Raw genomic sequence first — 19,165 nt, 5'->3', positions numbered from 1 at the left:
TTTTTGAATACAATTCTTGTTATTCTAGACAGAGCTGCATTCGTTAAATGACAAAGAAAAACACAATTGCTTTTGATATAAAAAATTTCCTGCAAGACAAAAGTAGGTAATTGGGAAGCAAAGGAATATACCCTTGGAAAAATACATACTGCATACAAAGCAATAAATAAAAGCATCCACAGAAAACTGTACTTTATAAGAATTCTATGGCCCACATTTGTCAAAAGTGGCATCATTTTAGTTAAAGAGGCTCGGTCACCACATTATACATGGCCTATCTTGTGCATAATGTGATCGGCGCCTTAATGTAGATTACAGCAGTGTTTTTTATTTAGAAAAACTATCATTTTTGACTGAGTTAGGACCTATATTAGCTTTATGCTAATGAGTTTCTTAATGGGCAACTGGGCGTGTTTTACTATATGAACAAGTGGGCGTTGTGGAGAGAAGTGTATGACGCTGACCAATCAGTGACCAATCAGCGTCATACACTTCTCTCCATTCATTTACACGGCACATAGCGATATAGCTATATATCGCTATGTGCAGCCACATACACAGGCATTAACGTTAATCAAGTGTCCTGACCATGAATATACATGACCTCCAGCCAGGACGGGATGTCTATTTAAAATCCGGTCACTTTTGCAGCGTCTGTGTGAGACTACAGCACAGCACAGAGAGATCTCGCTGTAAATGACAGTTTACAGCGTAACCTCGCGAGACTACGCCTGCTATGCTGTAAATCAGAGAAGTGCAGAGAAGTGGTCAGGATTCTGAATACACATCTCGTCCTGGCTGGAGGTAATGTACTGTATATTCATTGTCAGGACACTGCAGTAACGTTATAGTGTGTGTATGTGGCTGCACATGACGATATAACTATATCGCTATGTGCTGTGTAAATGAATGGGGAGAAGTGTCTGATGCTGATTGGTCACTGATTGGTCAGCGTCATACACTCCTCTGTACAATGCTCACTTGGTCATAAAGTAAAATACGCCCAGTTGGTCATTAAGAAACTCATTAGCATAAAGCTAATATAGGTCATAACTCCGTAAAAAATTATCGTTTTTCTAAATAAAAAACACAGCTGTAATCTACATTACAGCGCCGATCACATCATGTACAAGATAGGGCATTTATAATGTGGTGACAGAGCCTCTTTAATTTCTAAGTAAAAGCTCGGTTACTTTATTGACATACTGTATGTTGCGAAGAATTTATGACTGCATGTGCCACCATTGATAAATCCGTCACAACATACATCACTGCTATTAACTTTCACACGGTCTAAAATTACTGCGCTTATTCTACGCCATGGTCTGTGTGGAGTACAGATGCATCTTTTTGTTTTCTAATTTGCGTTGTTTTTTTTAACTTTTTTAAAAAGTTGCATTTCATAAGTGTGTCTAAATCCTGGCCAAGCAGTATGTCAAACACTTTTTCTCCCCACTTTTACAAAGTGACATGCATGCCGCATACGGCGCATACCTCTTGATAAATTTGGCGCTTCTGAGCTTCAGCAGCTGAAGTCTACACCTGCTATGATTAGGCGTGGATTTTCTGGTGTAGATTATAGTAATTGTCGGATTGCCGATAGCGCCCCCCCCCCACCCCCTCCAATGTGTAACAACAAAAACCACAAATGTGGTACGCAACATAATTTGCAACTTTTTAATGCCCGAATTGTGGCACAAATCCAATGATAAATTTCCGGCTCCGTTTTTATACATGGGATAATGCATGCAATAGTAACTATGTTTACATGGGACAGCCCTTCAATCTAATATTCTATTACTTCTTTACATACACTGTTACTATTTCACCCTATATCTACACAGAATTCAGTAATACACATAGGGGGAGATTTATGAAAAGCTGTACGTGCGCATTATGGCGTTAAAAAGTCACACGCCACATTTGCACACTCATTTGCGACTTTATTGCTGTTATACGACGCCTCGGCACTTTTACTTAAAGTGGGTGGTGCTTATCATAAGGGTCAGGGTCACCAGCTGCCGACAAACTCACTATCATTTTTGCCAGAAGCGGTCGTAAATTATAGCGGAAATCTATGCCAGCTCGTAGCTGGCATACATTGCATCTGGTGCACGAACAGCAGAAGATATGACAAATTCATTATGGGGTGTGCACCTATTAATAAATTCGTCACATCTTACTCCTGCGGCCTGAATTCTTGATATCATGGTAAAGTCTGTAGTAATTCCTATATATTGAGTGCAATGTATATCAGCACAATATTCAAGGATGAGAAACTGAGGTTACTTTGCTGGACCTGTACAGCTTGTGAACTGTGAATGATGCATTTTCAACAGGTGCGAAGTTCTTCAAAAGTTTTGTCCCTCAGGCAAAATGTCATGTTTAAACTCCCCCAAAATATTTAAATCATTAATTTGCCGGATGGCAAAGACAAGTTTAATGAAGCAGAGGATTATTATCTGTCAGTAGACTAACAAACACTGTGTAGTGGAGTTATGAGAACATATATAATACATTAATATGTTTAGCCCCAGGCGGTTGGTACTGTAATTAAGGTAGTTCTAGAAAGAGGACTTTACAAAGCAGAACAATTTAAGAAAATGACTTTGGTTAACAATTGTAAGCGCAATTAATGGTTTCGCAGACTGCAAAGGGTAAAAGAGTTCAGAGTCAGAATAGTGAACACAAGACTCCCAAAAACACAACAAACAGTAGTGAGGGGAAATATGTACAAACACTGAGGATACATTAAATATCACTTTAGGGCCTGTTCACATCAGTGTTGGCCTTCGTTTAGTCGGAGGAAAAGAAAGTATCGTTTCCGTTGGTATTTCGATTTCAATGGTATTTTTTTGTTTCAGTATGCCTCGGTTAAGCGGTTTCCATTTTTTTTAATCACAAACTCTACGTGAAAGGAAGGCCAATGTGGATAACATGCCCTTTCTGATCGTTACATGTACTCAGAGTTTGCATTTTAGCATAAAAAAAAACAACCTTACCAGAAAAACGTTTTTTTACTTAAAGCGGTTGTCTCACCATAGACATTGGTGGCATTAAACTAAGAAACTGTATGCCCACAATATCCAATTGGCAAGGATGCGATCTAAATGCGATCATCCCCTGCCGATCGCTAGAAAGGAGTTGATAGCAGCACTAGGAAAGCGCCCGTCCACATGGTCTCCACTCATCTTCCAAGTGGCTGATTAAATTGCCATTATTATTATGCAGTTATACCAAAAAAAGATCACAATTCATGACTTGTAATAATTTTATGTTAAAAATTGCAACTTTTCTCATCACTCACCAAGATTGAAAAGTGACAAGAAAAGTGGGCATGGTCTCTAAAGAGGCGTAGTTTTAGACACATTTATTAAGTAGTGGGCAACTTTTAACAAATTTGGTACAAATCACTCCATCTCACGCCTTGACTTAGACTGGCATAACAAACACTCGTATAGCCTTTGATGAGACAACCCCTTTAATGCAAAAATAATATATTAATCCTGCTTCTGACAAGTCCCCTTTAAATTAAGAATATTATTGCAATTACGTTTCCGTAACATCTCAGATAAGAGCACCCCTGAAATCACAGTAAATGTGATATGTCCACACATTTATCCTATTCATTTTAAAAAAAAAGTCTTATCAGGACATGATCAGTCCTATCAACATAAAGATTTATATGAACTTTTGCTTGCTTCTGGGAGAAGAGATAATTTCTCAGTTATTTTAGCTTATTTATGAAAGAGAATATATTTCACAAGCAAAACCTTAGCTTGCAATCTAATTAAACAAACAATTGTCCAAAGCCATGTCTATGAAGGACAAAGCGATGCTTGCTCAGAACTGCATCATTTTCTGTTTTTTTTTTAGCTTATTAAAATCATTATTTTCTTCCCTAGACCCCAGTCACTAGTGATGCAGCATTGCACCAAGAGCCATATACTATTGCATGCGGTTTTTGCGGTAATCACACGGTGCAGTTTTGTAAAACAAAAACAGTTTCTTGAATTGCTTCTATTGAAAATGTGCAGTTTTCCATGTTGCGTTTATCCCTTTTGAAGACCCTAAAAACTTATGGTTCTTAACCACAAAGTGTAAATAGGATTTTCTAAAAGCCTTTTTTCATGGGGTCTTTCATACAGTGTTGGTCAATAGTACAAAATGTTTAGGTCTTTATAATAGGTGGTTAGCACCTTTCACACATCACAACACCACACATTATTTCGCATTCTATATTGAAACCAGCTGTACAGGAAGTTTTCATTGCATTTTATTGATACATCCCTCCAATAGGTCAATTGTAAATAGAAAATTCACTCTTCTAAATACTAATTGAAAGGAGAGGAAAAGGGACCAAAAAAGGCGCTGCTAGTGATAGGCAATAAAAAAAAATTAACAAAGTTCATAATTTAGTATAAATAAGTACAGGTTGACAAGCTACGCGTTTCAATGCCAGACCGGCGTCTTCATCAGGCTCTTTGCAATTATTATTATTGGCAACAAGCAGAATGTTTGTTGCGTCTTTGGACCAGGCAGCAGCTTCTTTTCGTAGTACATCTTTCTCATAGTGTTGTACCTGCCAGTATTAAACACTCTAAGGTGAGCACTTTCTAACAATATAGTTGCTCTTACACCTCCTGTATAATCTGCACTATGTGGCGCCGTGTCTCTTTTTCTCTTTTGTAGTATAAACACTAATTGGGGAATTCTGTATCACATGCACTGTAAATAGTGGACTGCTTTGACAGGAATCAATTCTCCTTTCCCTGTGTCTAAGTTAGCGATATTGATGTTAACATGCATAGTGCTCCCCCACCCTCTATAACCCATGTTTCTTAGATATAATTTAAACAACCACCAAAGGTCAACCAAAATGGCACACTGGATTGCAAAGAGTGACCAAATCTCATTGCTCGATCATCAAGGTTCACCAATTTTGATATAATCTATAAAAGTTCCTGGGCAACACACTGGAAAAAAAAAATCGGGGTAATAAAAAATTACGTTACGACTTATAGAAACCAGTCCTATGATTCACATTTTCTAACCTATGTGTCAACTGTATTCACATTGGTTAATACTAACCATAGTCATTCCAAATTGTTGTTTTTTTTTTATAGTTGACCTTTCACCCCAAGATAATTGGATATTCTGTATTAGAAGTTTCAAGATATCAATAGAATTCCAGGATCCGTTACGAATCCTGAAGGTTTTGGAATGGCCATATCCTGAGTCGAATGATAAATCCTGATCTTATCGAAAACTACCTAATGCTTAAAAACACTTTTTTTTCTTGACATCTTCCTGAAGTGGTCCTGAGGAATCTCTTCTAATGTCACATGCAAACCTTTAGATAAAGAAATTGTGATTTATATTACAATTGGAAACAAAGTGTCAGACTTTCCTTTTAGAACGCAGAGGAGTCAAATCACTTGAGAAAGGAAATCAGCGGTTTTCATGGCAGAGTTCACAACAATGATATAGCTATTCATGTCAACGAAACCTTTCTACCATTCAATCATGGTATCAGATGAATTACCATATCTACCATACATACACAATTTTTAGCATGGTGTAACTGTAGTGATATAAAATGCAAGACTCAAATGCAGAAGTACTAAATGGTGCGACACAATGGGAAAAATACTACGTGACAATCCCAAGATAGTTATACAAAAAATACTCATAATATTAGTATATATATATATATATATATATATATATATATATATATATATATATCTATCTAATGTACATGTAGCTTATGATGACGCTTAACAGGTAGCCATGGATGCACTATAAAATCATAGACATCTGTTTATATGATTCAACTAAAATATTATACTAAAAGGAGATGAACAAAGAAATGTATTAAAAAGTATTCACTGAATAGGAACCATCTCACTTTTTGTAATAAATTATTCTAGATTCTGCACAATAGGCACAGCTGCAGAATGGGAAAACATGACAATAGACTTTGGACCAGGCAACTGTTTTGAGATAGAAACCATTCTGCAACAGTCATGGGAAACAAACAAAAGAAGCCATCTGAATACCTCCATCCGCTAGGTAATCAGCAGCCAAGGAGGTCGCCATCTCAGCAGTGTTGGACACATGGGGGTTTCTATTCCTTACATAAATGTGCCTCCCAGCATCTTCTAAAGGAATGCCTCAGGGATAGCCTACCTGTGTGCTGAAAACGGCAGATGACCAGAACACACCACCGTTCAGATATTGTGCGAAATATGTACTTTACAATATCAGAAAATTAGAAGCCACTAAGTATTTCCATGGCCTTTACTTGCCCACTTGTTAAAGTCACAGTGGCTATATGAGCATCATAACATTTCTATGCCTTGCAGCAATAGGATCCTGAATTTGAATCCAACCAAGGGCAACATCTGCATGGAGATTTTATGTTCTCCTCGTGTTTTCGTAGGTTTCTTCCTACACTGTAAAAGCATACGGATAGCTAAATTAGTTTCCTATGAAACTGACCTTACGATGTTTCTGAAATAGGGAAATTATATTATGAGGACCATTGGGGCAGAGACCGATGTGTAAGAGGACAATCTCTGCACAGCGCTGCTGAATATGTTGGCACTATATAAGCAACAGGAAAAACAAATAAATGCAAAAGTACTGCCTAATAGCTATACTTCAAGAGCAGTTATACTGGAATATCATAAAACCGAAGGTATTTTATTGAAACAGCTGGGGATTAAACCAAGGGAAGCATGCTATGAGTTGAAAATGAAATAAAAACCACTTGCAAACATCATATGATTGCCACCCAGCCTCAATAACTTGACTGGTGTATCCCAAAAGAAGCAGGGTTAATGGATAAAAGCACTTCAGCTGCATGACTAATAGAGAAGAAGTCTAGGAGAGTCTACTGGTGGACCTGCTGGGAAACAGAGATAAGGTTCTAAGGGACACCAAAAAAAGAGGTCTGCTTACTTTCCAATCTGTGCATTCCTCCAGAAAATCCCTGGCAATCACTCTTTGCAGAGGACAGACATGAAAGGATTGGCCAAAGAATCAGGGTCATCCGCCCTTTATCAGGAGGGTAAGCTGAACCCTGGCCAGTTTCTAACCTTTTAACCCAGTGAAGCCTTAATATGCACAGACATAATGATGTTCCTGTATGGAGAGCAACCTCCAGTTTCCACTTCTTAAACTTTAGAAACCTGGTCCTGATCTACTTGTGTGTTCAGCTCCTAAACCCATTGCGCAAGCTAAAGCTCTACGTATCTCCAAATGCAAAACTCTGCATTGAAATCCTAAAACTAATGGCAATCTACACGTCAATGCTTTGGCGAGCCACAGAAAAAGAACATCTTTGCCCCCTGCTGTTGCCACTGACTAAGATAGTACTTGCTCTTTGACTAGAAAGAATGCCCATTTAATGCCTATTCTCCACCTGTTTAATATGTGTAGCTCCACTAAAATATATCAGGTCATGTGGGTTTCCAGCACACATTTAAACAAACGGAGGCCAAATCTTTGCATTCACTTCTAAATATCTAAACATTGTCTTTGCTATTAATTCTGTTACACACGGTTTGTTTTAAAAAAAAGATCTTTAGGAATTAGAGACTTTTGGTTTAGTTTCCCTGGTTACAGAAAAATCTGAGCATCTACATATATTAGCTTATCATAAATTTGTTGGTAAAAATGTTGCACAACAAAAAAAAATTAAGCCAGTAAGTAGATGAGTATCGCAAAAAGGACACATGCTGATAAAGCAATCCGTTATTCACATATCTTTTTATAGGGCTTTGTACCAGGATAAATTTGACCCCCAACTCCAATTTCCATAGGCGTGGGTATTTATCTAGAAGATGTTCATTTAAGACGCTCAGCTCTATTGCAGTTGTCTCTAGGCGACTGTGAGGGAAGTTTACATGGGGCAAACAAAATAAAAAATGCCTTAAGCCTGAGTACACACTGCCCCTTTTCTCCTATTTACTATTCTATCCCATGTGAAAAAGGCTTTAGGATATTCTCAGAGCTACCCACTGATGTCTCTATTAGGGGAAGTGATTAACAATGTATTTGATATTCAAAACAGTGTGTTAATTCCATACAGCTTACCATCATCATCTCCAATGCTAATTTATGTATCTGCTTACACACAGTACCATGTTGTGCCCAGCGTCATACATATTCTGTGCGAGAGTCTAGACGCATTAAGCCATCAGCCTTGCAGAAAATGAAAGACACGATCTAACTTGAATAGGCCATTATCAGTCACGAAGGCTAGTGGCAACCAATATATATACAGGACTGTTTTTCACACTTATGACCAGCTTTATTTGCGGGGCAAAATTATAATAAACTGATGTTTGTGGTTTACACTTTCTATTCACGTTGTAATTTTTACTAGTGATTTACTTAATTATGTTCATTTCCACATCTAGCGGATGAATAATGAGTAAGGTGTTAACACCAGTATCATCCGGGAAGTACTAAAAAATGCTACTTGAGTAAACAGTAATAATAGAGATGAGATGGTGAAAGTAAAAGTCTTTTAAAGACTAGGCTGTCAAGGTGCTGTGCTAGGTTTCCCTTTAGTATTATGGGGAAAGGAAGGGGGATGTTGGCATATGCTCTGAACGCACTTTGGTTTACCGCAGCAATGATCTCAACAGCCATTAACAAACAGCAGTATTGATTTAATAGATCTGAACTGCATGATGATTCATGCACTATAAATTTTCATCAATACAACCCTTTTTCATATGCTCTATTAGGGTATATGGATGCCATAAATAGGGGTCCGCCATTCATAACCCACCCTTTATTAGCCAAAGAAGAAAGCAGCTAAAAAAGAGCGACCATGATTCTGGCGGGCCCCAACGGCCATTCATTTTACTATTTCGGCCATTGTGAGGGAAATGCATGGCTGGCTGCAGCTTCCGTTTCTAATGCTGGGCCGCTCTGGCTTCAATCTGATAAGACATTGCCTTACGGGTCTATAATATTCGAATGATGCCTCTGTGAGTACAGTTGTGTCTTTGCAGTCTTTATGCACAGTTTTAAAGTCCCTTCTGTGCTTGATGTATCCAAAAAGGATCTAGGGGATCTTCTAGACCAGGGGTCTCAAGCACATGGCCAGCATGCGGCCCCTGATACTGTCATTTGTTGCCCGCGGGACACAGTTCCGCTAGTACAGGCTCTGCTCCGGGTCTCTGTGGAATTCCCTGACATCGCTGTCCATATATGGACAGTGTTGTCAGGGTCTTCCCCAGAGCGGAGTCCCGGGCAGAGCGCTAGTATAGGCTCTGCTCCGGGACTCTGTGGAATTCCCTGACATCGCTGTCCACATATGGATAGCGATGTCTAGGGCTTCCCCAGAGCTGGACAGTGCCTGGGACTCCTGCTGTGCTTCTGACATCAGAGTGCTAGAAGCGGCTCTGCTCAGGGACTCCAGCTCTGGGCAAGCTCCTGACATCACTGTCCATATATGGCACTGTGGCAGCATTTACAGAGGGCACTGTGGCAGCATTTACAGAGCGCACTGTGGCAGCATTTACAGAGGGCACTGTGGCAGCATTTACAGAGGGCACTGTGGCAGCATCTAGGGGTGTGTGGCACTATCTACAGAGGGCACTGTGGCAGTATCTACAGAGGGCACTGTGGCAGTATCTACAGAGGGCACTGTGGCAGTATCTACAGAGGGCACTGTGGCAGTATCTACAGAGGGCACTGTGGCAGTATCTACAGAGGGCACTGTGGCAGTATCTACAGAGGGCACTGTGGCAGTATCTACAGAGGGCACTGTGGCAGTATCTACAGAGGGCACTGTGGCAGTATCTACAGAGGGCACTGTGGCAGTATCTACAGAGGGCACTGTGGCAGTATCTACAGAGGGCACTGTGGCAGTATCTACAGAGGGCACTGTGGCAGTATCTACAGAGGGCACTGTGGCAGTATCTACAGAGGGCACTGTGGCAGTATCTACAGAGGGCACTGTGGCAGTATCTACAGAGGGCACTGTGGCAGTATCTACAGAGGGCACTGTGGCAGTTTCTTAAAAGGGGCTGCCCAATCTTGACATTTGTGTCTGCCAAACGCTGCCAACTGAGCCGCCGGACTGCATTTAGCGACACTTAAACTGGATTGTCCAAATGTGGCCCTCCAACTTCTAATTTTTTCTATATGTGGCCCACTTACCCGGCCGAGTTTGAGAACCCGGTTATAGAAATTGCAAAATTGATGAACTAACAGATGCACAAAGGATCAGACAAACTAAATTTAAGTTGCGGACTCATTTGTGGGCTCTGTTGCATTGAATAAGAGCCCCAAGTTTACACAAATATTAGATATACAAAATAAATATGGTGTTCAGAACATCTATCTGGGAATGCACAATGGCAAGATGAAGAACTAAATTGCACATGTGAAAAGTAGCAATAAACAATACCATCAACAGAATTGCTTGTCTTCGATTTTAAAATCACCCCTACTGTTTATAGCGAACAATAATAATAGATGTGAAAAGAGAGACCTTATCTGATACAAATATGAAATGGTAGGCAAAAAGCTTGCCTTGGAAACACAGGCTAATGGAAAAATCAATTGGTTCACAGCCTAGCTTTTACAACTGCAGATAAATGTTTAATCCTTAAGGGTACTCTATACACAGGTGTCAAATAGGAGAACCCATTATGCTTCAAAAAACTGAATGGAAGGGATTATATGTGGCATATCACACATGATTTGGACTGAAAAACAAGCAATTAGAGAAAGCAACATTTACAACATAAATGTGAGCAGAAAGCAGGGTTTAAACATGAATGTCAGGATCAATGTGGCCTTTAGACAATTTTTACATATCTGTCTTTTTACTTTGATATATTTAGGAAAAGGGCTTACGTCAGAATCTCAAACACAACGCAGTACCGCCATGTGATCTTACTACAAAGAGAGTGTGATTATGCAAAGATGTCTGCAGTCACGTTTGCACCCTGTGGACCTGTCTCTAATGTATTAGACATGTTCTGTTACTGACTGGGAAATTCTCCTTCCACTAGTAAATTGATGGACTCTGGTGTGTGATAAATAAATTAATCAAACCAACCTTGATGTGAATTCACACATCTCATTAAAAAGTAATATCTATTCAATGCTGAAATAAAGAATGCATTTTACACACCTGACCTTCATCAAATATATTAAAAATGCACTTGACGCCTCTTTCCCTGCAAACCTCTTAACGCCGCTGCCATTGTATGTTTCCAATTCTGAGATATTTTGAAAATGGCCGTTAACTTGATCAAAAGCTAAGGTTGATAGTTACCTTGATAATACATGCGGCAGATTTTTACGAGACACTTATAAATATTCTTATTTCAATGCACACCCTTAATTAAAGACTGAAGGGTGGCACAATGAACAATGTCCTCACTTTGGACAAATATTTGTGTGAATGCAGTTCAATTGTTCTCTAAAGTCTATAGTAAACCATGACTGACAGCTCGATTGAAACTAAACACCACACTTACTTGCTAGTGAAAGATGAGCCTTTTGACTTAAAATGGCACCATATTTGTTCAGAGCCAAGCATTGGTAAAATCCTTCATCAGACTGCTCTCCTTTCCTGCCCTCTGCCTCCTGGATGTACAAGGAGCCATTGTGTAAAGTCGAGATCCGTTCATTCACAGAAATCTTTGCTCCATTTTTCAGCCATGTGATTGTGATTGGAGGTTCCCCCTGAGCCAAGCAATCTAACATTGCTGAATCTTTTCGATAAACTATTACATCCACAGGTTCTTTCACAAAAAACAGGTCACTAAAACACCAAGATCCTGTGTGGAAAAAAAAAAAAAGTCATTAACCAGATAAATTCAGGCACTGTGAAGCAATTGAGTTTACATAGTGCAATGCTCTTAAGAGAACCTTATTAGTTCAGGACAGTTCTTAAGGTGATATTACATAGCCCAATGTGGGCCATGTAAAACGAGCACCGATCAACGAGACAGCTCGTTAATCGGCGCTTTTTTGCTCCTTTCACAAGGAGCTAGAATGGGGACGAGTGCTCGTTACTCTGATTGCTCGTCCCCATACATTATAATCATGTCGGCAGCACGTCTCCGTGTTTACACAGGGAAATGTGCTGCCGACAACGATATTTTGAGCATTTAAAACTATACGATCAGCTGATGAACAAGCGTTTACTCGTTCATCGGCTGATCGCTGCCCTGTTTACACAGGGCAATTATCGGGAACGTCCGTTCTGTGAACACTTGTTTGCCCAATAATTGGCCAGTGTAAAAGGGCCTTTACTGAAGTGGTACTTACATCGCACACATTGGTCGATTCCATAAGAATCAACTTAATGGGGTTTTCACATCTTGTAAATTTATGGCATTTAAACCCCTGGGACCCGCCCCCATCTCGCAAATGGGGCTACCCGATTCCTGCCCTACCCTGTCTGGCTCCCGCTGCTCCCTGGCCACTGAGGTGGTCAGAAGTACGTAAACAGCCGAAGTCTCTGAGCAACGCTGTTTCTGTACGGGTATGTTCACACACAGTGACCAAAAACGTCTGAAAATACGGAGCTGTTTTCAGGCGAACACAGCTCCTAATTTTCGGACGTTTTTGTAGCAACTCGCGTTTTTCGCGGCGTATTTTACAGCCGTTATTGGAGCTGTTTTTCAATGGAGTCAATGAAAAACTGCTCCAAAAACGTCCCAAGAAGTGATATGCACTTCTTTTTCACCGGCGTCTTTTTATGCTCCGTATTTTGACAGCGACGCGTAAAATTACACCTCATGGGAACAGAACACCGTAAAACCCATTGAAAGCAATGGGCAGATGTTTGTAGGCGTAGTGGAGCCGTTTTTTTCAGCCGTAAAACGCCCGAATTACGTCTGGAAACACTGCGTGTGAACATACCCTAACTCGGAGACGTGAACAGGAGTTACAGACACAGCGTAGCACAGCGGCTGGAGAGCAGCGGGAGCCGGACAAGGTAGAACGGGTGTCAGGGGGCCCCATTCTAGAGATAGGTGTTAGTCCCAGAGGTGGGACCCGCATCTGTTGGACATTTATGGCATATCCAGTGGATATGCCATAAATGTCTAAAATGGGATAACCTCTTTAATATACCAGTTTGTTTTTTGGATAGTGAAAGATAGTAGAGGCGGTGTCTAAAATATCTAATAGCACATAGTCAAGAAATCAAGGCTGTCTGCAATAATAAAGGGGTTTTCTTGGCTTTACATATTAATTTCTAATGGCTTAATATACAAAATAATAAACTTTGTAATATGTTTACCTTACCGATTATCACCTGTTCCTACACCTCTAGTCTCCTTACATGCCTTGGTGAGAATCCAGTGTGATATTGGGTCAGTCATGGTAATGACATGACATGACACATTAGGGGTGGCATTACATTTATTACTTTTGTATATAAGGCAATTAGAAAAAAAACTGGAAACTCCCTTTAATATTAATAGGATCTAAAATATATTGCACAGACATAATTAAATTTATGCCCACACAAAGACATTTGTCACTTGACTTTTGTAGCAATCACATAATACAAGTGGTAGACCATGATGAGAAATTGCCTGTAAGGCGGTGTTCTCATCAGTGTTCCTTTCCGTTGAGGGGTTCCGTCGGAGGTTTCCGTCGTGTTAACCCCTCAACGATAAGGCAAACTGAAACCTTAGCTTCCGTTTCCCACACCATTGATCTCAATAGCGTCGGCGGCGCTATGGATTCCGTCAAAAAACTACGGAACCCTGTCACAACGGTGACAAACCGAAACAATCAGCTTGGTTTCAGTCACCATTGAGCTCAATGGTGAGGGAATCAGAAACTAAGGTTCCAGTTTGCCTTTCTGTTGAGGGGACCCCCTCAGTGGAAAGGAACGCTGATGTGAAAGGGCCCTAAATCTTCTGTAAATCCATGTTTTCCATGCAAATTTAGTAGCGGATTTCACGTGCTGCATTGTAATGGGTGGGAAATGTACTTGCTACCGTAAGAAACCAATTAGAGTTCAGCTTTTATATTCTTAACTGCAGTACAGTAATTCAACATAGACTGATTGGATGTTACATGCAACAATTTTAAAACGGAGATCGATGTTTTTTTGATATGCACATTGTCGTCCAAAATGACATCCTTCACAGGTCAACCGTGAACAGCAAGTCGTTCAGAAAATGGCTGTGTGAAATCACTAATGTATGGCCAGCTTAAATGGGCTTTCCCCCAAAGAGCTCTGTCCCATAAACTTTGGATGAAACAGCTCGGCTACTGCTCCATTCAAACTTCCTACCACGGTCGTGTGGGGAGGACAAAACCAGAAATGAGCAATTATACATTTATCATGTAACCTATGGAAAACCCCTTAAAGATGGATACAATCTATATATACACCTAAGCCAATATCTCAAATGAAGTCTTCAAGTCACAATGAAAAGAAAAAAGCTTCATGACTCCTTACAAACAAATGCTCTCGTATTTATTTACCAAACACTCGTAAACTAGCACATTTGAAAAAAAAAAAAAAATGTCACAATGTGAGGTTTCACCGTCATTAACAGGGAAACAAGAGGTAAAGCTGTTTGCTAATTTTACAAGCTTGTCACAGAGATCCTAAACAAGGAAAGTCATAAAAGTTTGATTTTACAAGAAATCATTAACATCCCTGCCTCTTTATAAACACGCAAGTTCTCTACCCTGGGGACATTTAGCACTTCCACACCCATCTGGGTTGGGTTTAAATTCATAACCTGAATTTATACAGCCCGTAATACCTTTTATTGGAGATTACCAATTATTCTTAGCAGGTAGGTGAATAGTAAACCCATTAATTCCCCTTCTGCCAAATAATGAAATGTCCTAGGTCAGAAAGTGTTTAGGGTCTGTTAATACTCCACACTTTTTACGCTGCTTGTTCTGTTGAACTATTGTTAGTTGTTCTGCTCCTCTAAACCTTCTCACTTGCTCAATTTACCTGTTTTTTTTTTATATTTGAACAGATGCATTTAAATGAAGGACAAAGCAACTTCCTAATATTTGTGACTCTTGCTCCTAGATCTCAGTGGGAGAGGGATTAGGGAACCTTTATTTCCACGTTTGTGTATTGCCAACTGTTACAGAAATGCGGAACTAATTGGCTGCTTACTGTCTCATGCAGTGGGGATTACTTAATTACCCAATACACATTTTCTTGGGAGAACAGATCTCTCAAGGAAGTAATGTGCCTTCTTTACCTAACACAACAAGCCTGTTTTCTCCATTCTATCACAGCCAGAGATAAAAAGAAGCCAGATCACTCAAAGAGCCCCAGCCTCAGGACACAATCTCTGTGCAAACCACTTTATCAGTCCCTTTAATCTGTGCTGTGTTTTTAAGGGCATGAAGGTGATGTTTATAAACAGTTCTGGACTCCCTATCAAACAATTGATTTTTCAGATCAGAATCAATAAGTGGACTCAGTCATCTGATAAATGTTACACATCTTGAGCTGTATCACCGTTAAAAAAGTGTGAAATCCATCACACGCAAGCTTTTATGTAATAATGGCAGACTGATCTGACAATACACATCACTAAATGATCCAGGACATCAAAATCTCCTTAAGGCTGGATTCACACACCGCATTCTGCTGCGTTTTTGGTGGCGTTTTCTAGTGTGGCAAATGCACTACGCAACTGCATTTTGATTTTTGTCGTTTTTTTAGGCAATTTTGTTGCCAGTGAAGTTTTTTTTTCCCCCAAATGCAGCATGCTCTTGGTATATAGCGCATTTTTCCCAGGGCTTTTTCCAATAGACTTTTCTATAGGTCTTCAAAAACACCAGGAAAAAAAAACAAAAAAAAAACGCATGTACAGAATGACACTAAATGAAAAATGGCACCAAAAACACCCCTTAAAATGTGTTAATTTAAATAAGGCTAGCCTTTATAGAAGCTTTTTTTTAAAGCAATTTAAATTGCCAGAAAAACTTTGTGTGTGGCCTTACAAGCCAAAGTGTTAATTGATCTAATGCAAGGAGCAGTGGAATAAAACCCGTACTTCAACGATGGGTAATTTCAGTGATCACCTAATACACTATCCAATATACAATCCAACATAAACAAAATAGATAACAGAAGGATACTAAATAAATAAATAAATAAATAAAGATAACAAAAGAACAATGAGTAATTATTAGGACATTATAAGATGTCCAGGATCAGTGACACTGGCATATGTAAAAGTCCATTCACCCAAAGTGATGAGAACAAGAGCTTGTAGCCATAACTGTCCTAAACAATAGTCAATCCTTCGTATAGTAAAAAAAACATTTGGAATGATCTCCATTACATGGATGAAAGTTTATAGTTCTGCTTGGTAGTTGTGAACAGAACTCAAGAAGTCGGCTGCTCAGAAATCACTTATTACACCATCCCCTTCATGTAGAAAACACAATATTTCTAGGAAATAGTTTTTACTGTACAAATATACCTTCTGGCAAAACTACTGTAACCGGGTTCAATCTAACTATGCCGCCACGCTTCATTCTCTGCAAATCAATGACAAACCAAGACTTTCACTAATAAATGCATGGAATGTATACAAATTGATCATTTATGTAAAACTCAGGATACTCTAGTCACAAGCCATAGTAGTAATGGTATCGCATCTGTCAATTATCACACAGTATACCACATGCTTATCATTCAGCTCCTGCAATAAAACTAATGGCAATAGGTTGATACAGTATATAATATGTAAATAACCCTGTGCCTATAGACACCACTTTGTGTTCACGTTATACGTATGTAAATGGAGGACGACCCTTTACATCGTTCAGCAAAGGTTGTGGTGTAAACCTTTAGGTCAGAATAGGAAACACTTATAGTTGTTGGACACCTAAGAGAAAATCGTTTTCTCCTTCCAAATCTAGATCGTGCCAGGAGAGAGGCACAACATCAGACAATTGATGTAAAGGACATGACTACTCTCAAATAAACTATACTTATTGTACTTAAATTATTTAACCAATGCTCTAGAAAATGTGATCACAGCAAAGGAATGGTCTACATCTTTATCAGTATAACCACCTTAAACTGCTTATAGGCATCACTGACATCTGTATCTATGAGCATCAATGGCAACATCTGTACCACTACATTATGGAAACATCTGTATCTATATGACCACCTTAAATATGCTTATAGGCATCAACAACATCTGTGTAACCACCTTAAACTTCTTATAGGCATCAATGGAAACATCTGTATCTATATGACCACCTTAAATATGCTTATAGGCATCAACAACATCTGTGTAACCACCTTAAACTTCTTATAGGCATCAATGGAAACATCTGTATCTATAGGACCACCTTAAATATGCTTATAGGCATCAATAACATCTGTATAACCACCTTAAACTTCTTATAGGCATCAATGGAAACATCTGTATCTATATGACCACCTTAAATATGCTTATAGGCATCAATAACAACATCTGTGTAACCACCTTAAACTTCTTATGGGCATCAATGGCAACACCTGTAACACTATGACCACCTTTAAGTGCCTATGGCCATCCACGGTAACATCTGTATCTGTATTACCACCTTAAATCACAGTTGATAAATACAGATGAATATTGGCTCGGTCACTACAACATGCGTTCTGTGCACTATTCTGTAATATTTACACTTATTGCACAATCATATAATAAAGGACACTGGAAACATAACTTTGCTCACTGGAAACATCATGACTTTATTGAGTAATTTCTGCTCATTACATAATAAGTTATAGCAATACATAATAATATTACCAATAATAATAACAACCTGCACTAATGACCATGCAATATGAGCAGATGCGAATATTACCACAGCAGCTAAGGTGGGGAGTGTAGAGCTATGTGCAGGACCAGCGGAAGCCATACAGGAGGACGCGGGTCGTCAAAGTTTCTAGTCAGATATTCTCTACTGCTCTCACCTGGAAAGCTGAACAGCGCTGCCCACAGCAGCAGTATCCTCCGGACCATCCTCCCAAAACACGCTGCCATCACCGGGCACGGGCATGAATGCCGAGTCCTCTCACTAGCTGCTCGTTAGTGTCTGCAGCTCGCACTAGGCGCTTCTCAGAGCCCTCCTGGACTTTTTTCTAGAGCTCCTGCGCAGGCACACGAGGTGGAAGGAGGCGGAGGGAGAGTGCACAGAGGTGGGGGGATGTCGGACAGAGGGAAACCTTGGAGTGGCCGGGACTACATAATAGTGCATCCTCTTGTGAAGGGGGGGAGGGGACCAGAGCTCAGGCATGTGGAGAGTGTCACACAACTAGGCTCTGTAGGGCACAAGGTCATGGTGCTGGGGTGGCACAGTATGCCTGGTGCTCACATGCTGGTCTCCTGCACCCCCTATTATCACATCATTAAGAGCTGTCCTGTGGTGCCCTGAAATGCCCTTCTTTTATGTGCAGGAAACAATTGTCTGAGGATCTCGCCTACACAAGGGTTAATATAACCATGATCTTTTATATACAATATGACTAATAATGAGCGCACATATTGATAATTTTTGTACTTTTGGTTGGGTAGGAACCTTAAGGGTATGTTAACACGGGCTATTTTCAGCCGTTTTTCAGGCCGTAAATGTCCCGAAAAACGGCTGAAAAATCGGAAGCAGAACGCCTACAAACATCTGCCCGCGTTCTGTTACGATGGGGCGTTTTTTCACGCCTTATTTTCAAAAAACGGAGCGTAAAAATACGCCCCGTAAAAAGAAGTGCATGTCACTTCTTGAGCCCTTTTTCCTTGTAAAAAAAAACGCCCCGTCATGGCAGAACGCAGTTTTTCCCATTGAAATCAATGGACGGATGCTTGGAGGCATTCTGCTTCCAATTTTTCGGCCCAAAAAACAGCTGAAAGTAAGCCATGTGAACATACCCTTAGCAGACTATTTGGACCAAGCATCATCGCATTCCGAGAGCCATCACTTTTTTATTTTACCATTGATGTAGCTGTATGAGGGCCTGTTTTTGTTTTTTTGCTGTACAAGTTGTATTTTTCAATGGCATCATTTTGGGGCACATATAAGATATGCAATCGTTTTTATTAATTTGTTTTTGGGGAGCATTAAAAAAAGATATTTGTGCTGTTTACCGTGAGGTAACAATTCCAAGTCTTCTACG

At 39.8% G+C, this 19,165-nt stretch overlaps 1 protein-coding gene across 1 annotated transcript in view; it reads right to left on the bottom strand.

Moving 5' to 3' along the window:
- Positions 1–18,077, bottom strand: part of PRTG (protogenin) — a 109,897-nt gene extending 91,820 nt beyond the window's left edge. The window contains exons 1-2 of the mRNA XM_075855211.1: positions 17,972–18,077; positions 11,517–11,819 (exon numbers count right to left, since the gene is read on the bottom strand). Of these exons, the coding sequence (XP_075711326.1) occupies positions 11,517–11,819; positions 17,972–18,041 (373 nt within the window). The 5' untranslated portion in view covers positions 18,042–18,077. The remainder of the gene's footprint in view (positions 1–11,516; positions 11,820–17,971) is intronic.
- Between the last annotated feature and the right edge of the window lie 1,088 nt (positions 18,078–19,165).

This window comes from Rhinoderma darwinii, chromosome 3 (assembly GCF_050947455.1).
Source record: "Rhinoderma darwinii isolate aRhiDar2 chromosome 3, aRhiDar2.hap1, whole genome shotgun sequence".
NCBI classification, from domain to species: domain Eukaryota; kingdom Metazoa; phylum Chordata; class Amphibia; order Anura; family Rhinodermatidae; genus Rhinoderma; species Rhinoderma darwinii.
This window is presented reverse-complemented; position numbering and strand designations above follow the sequence as displayed.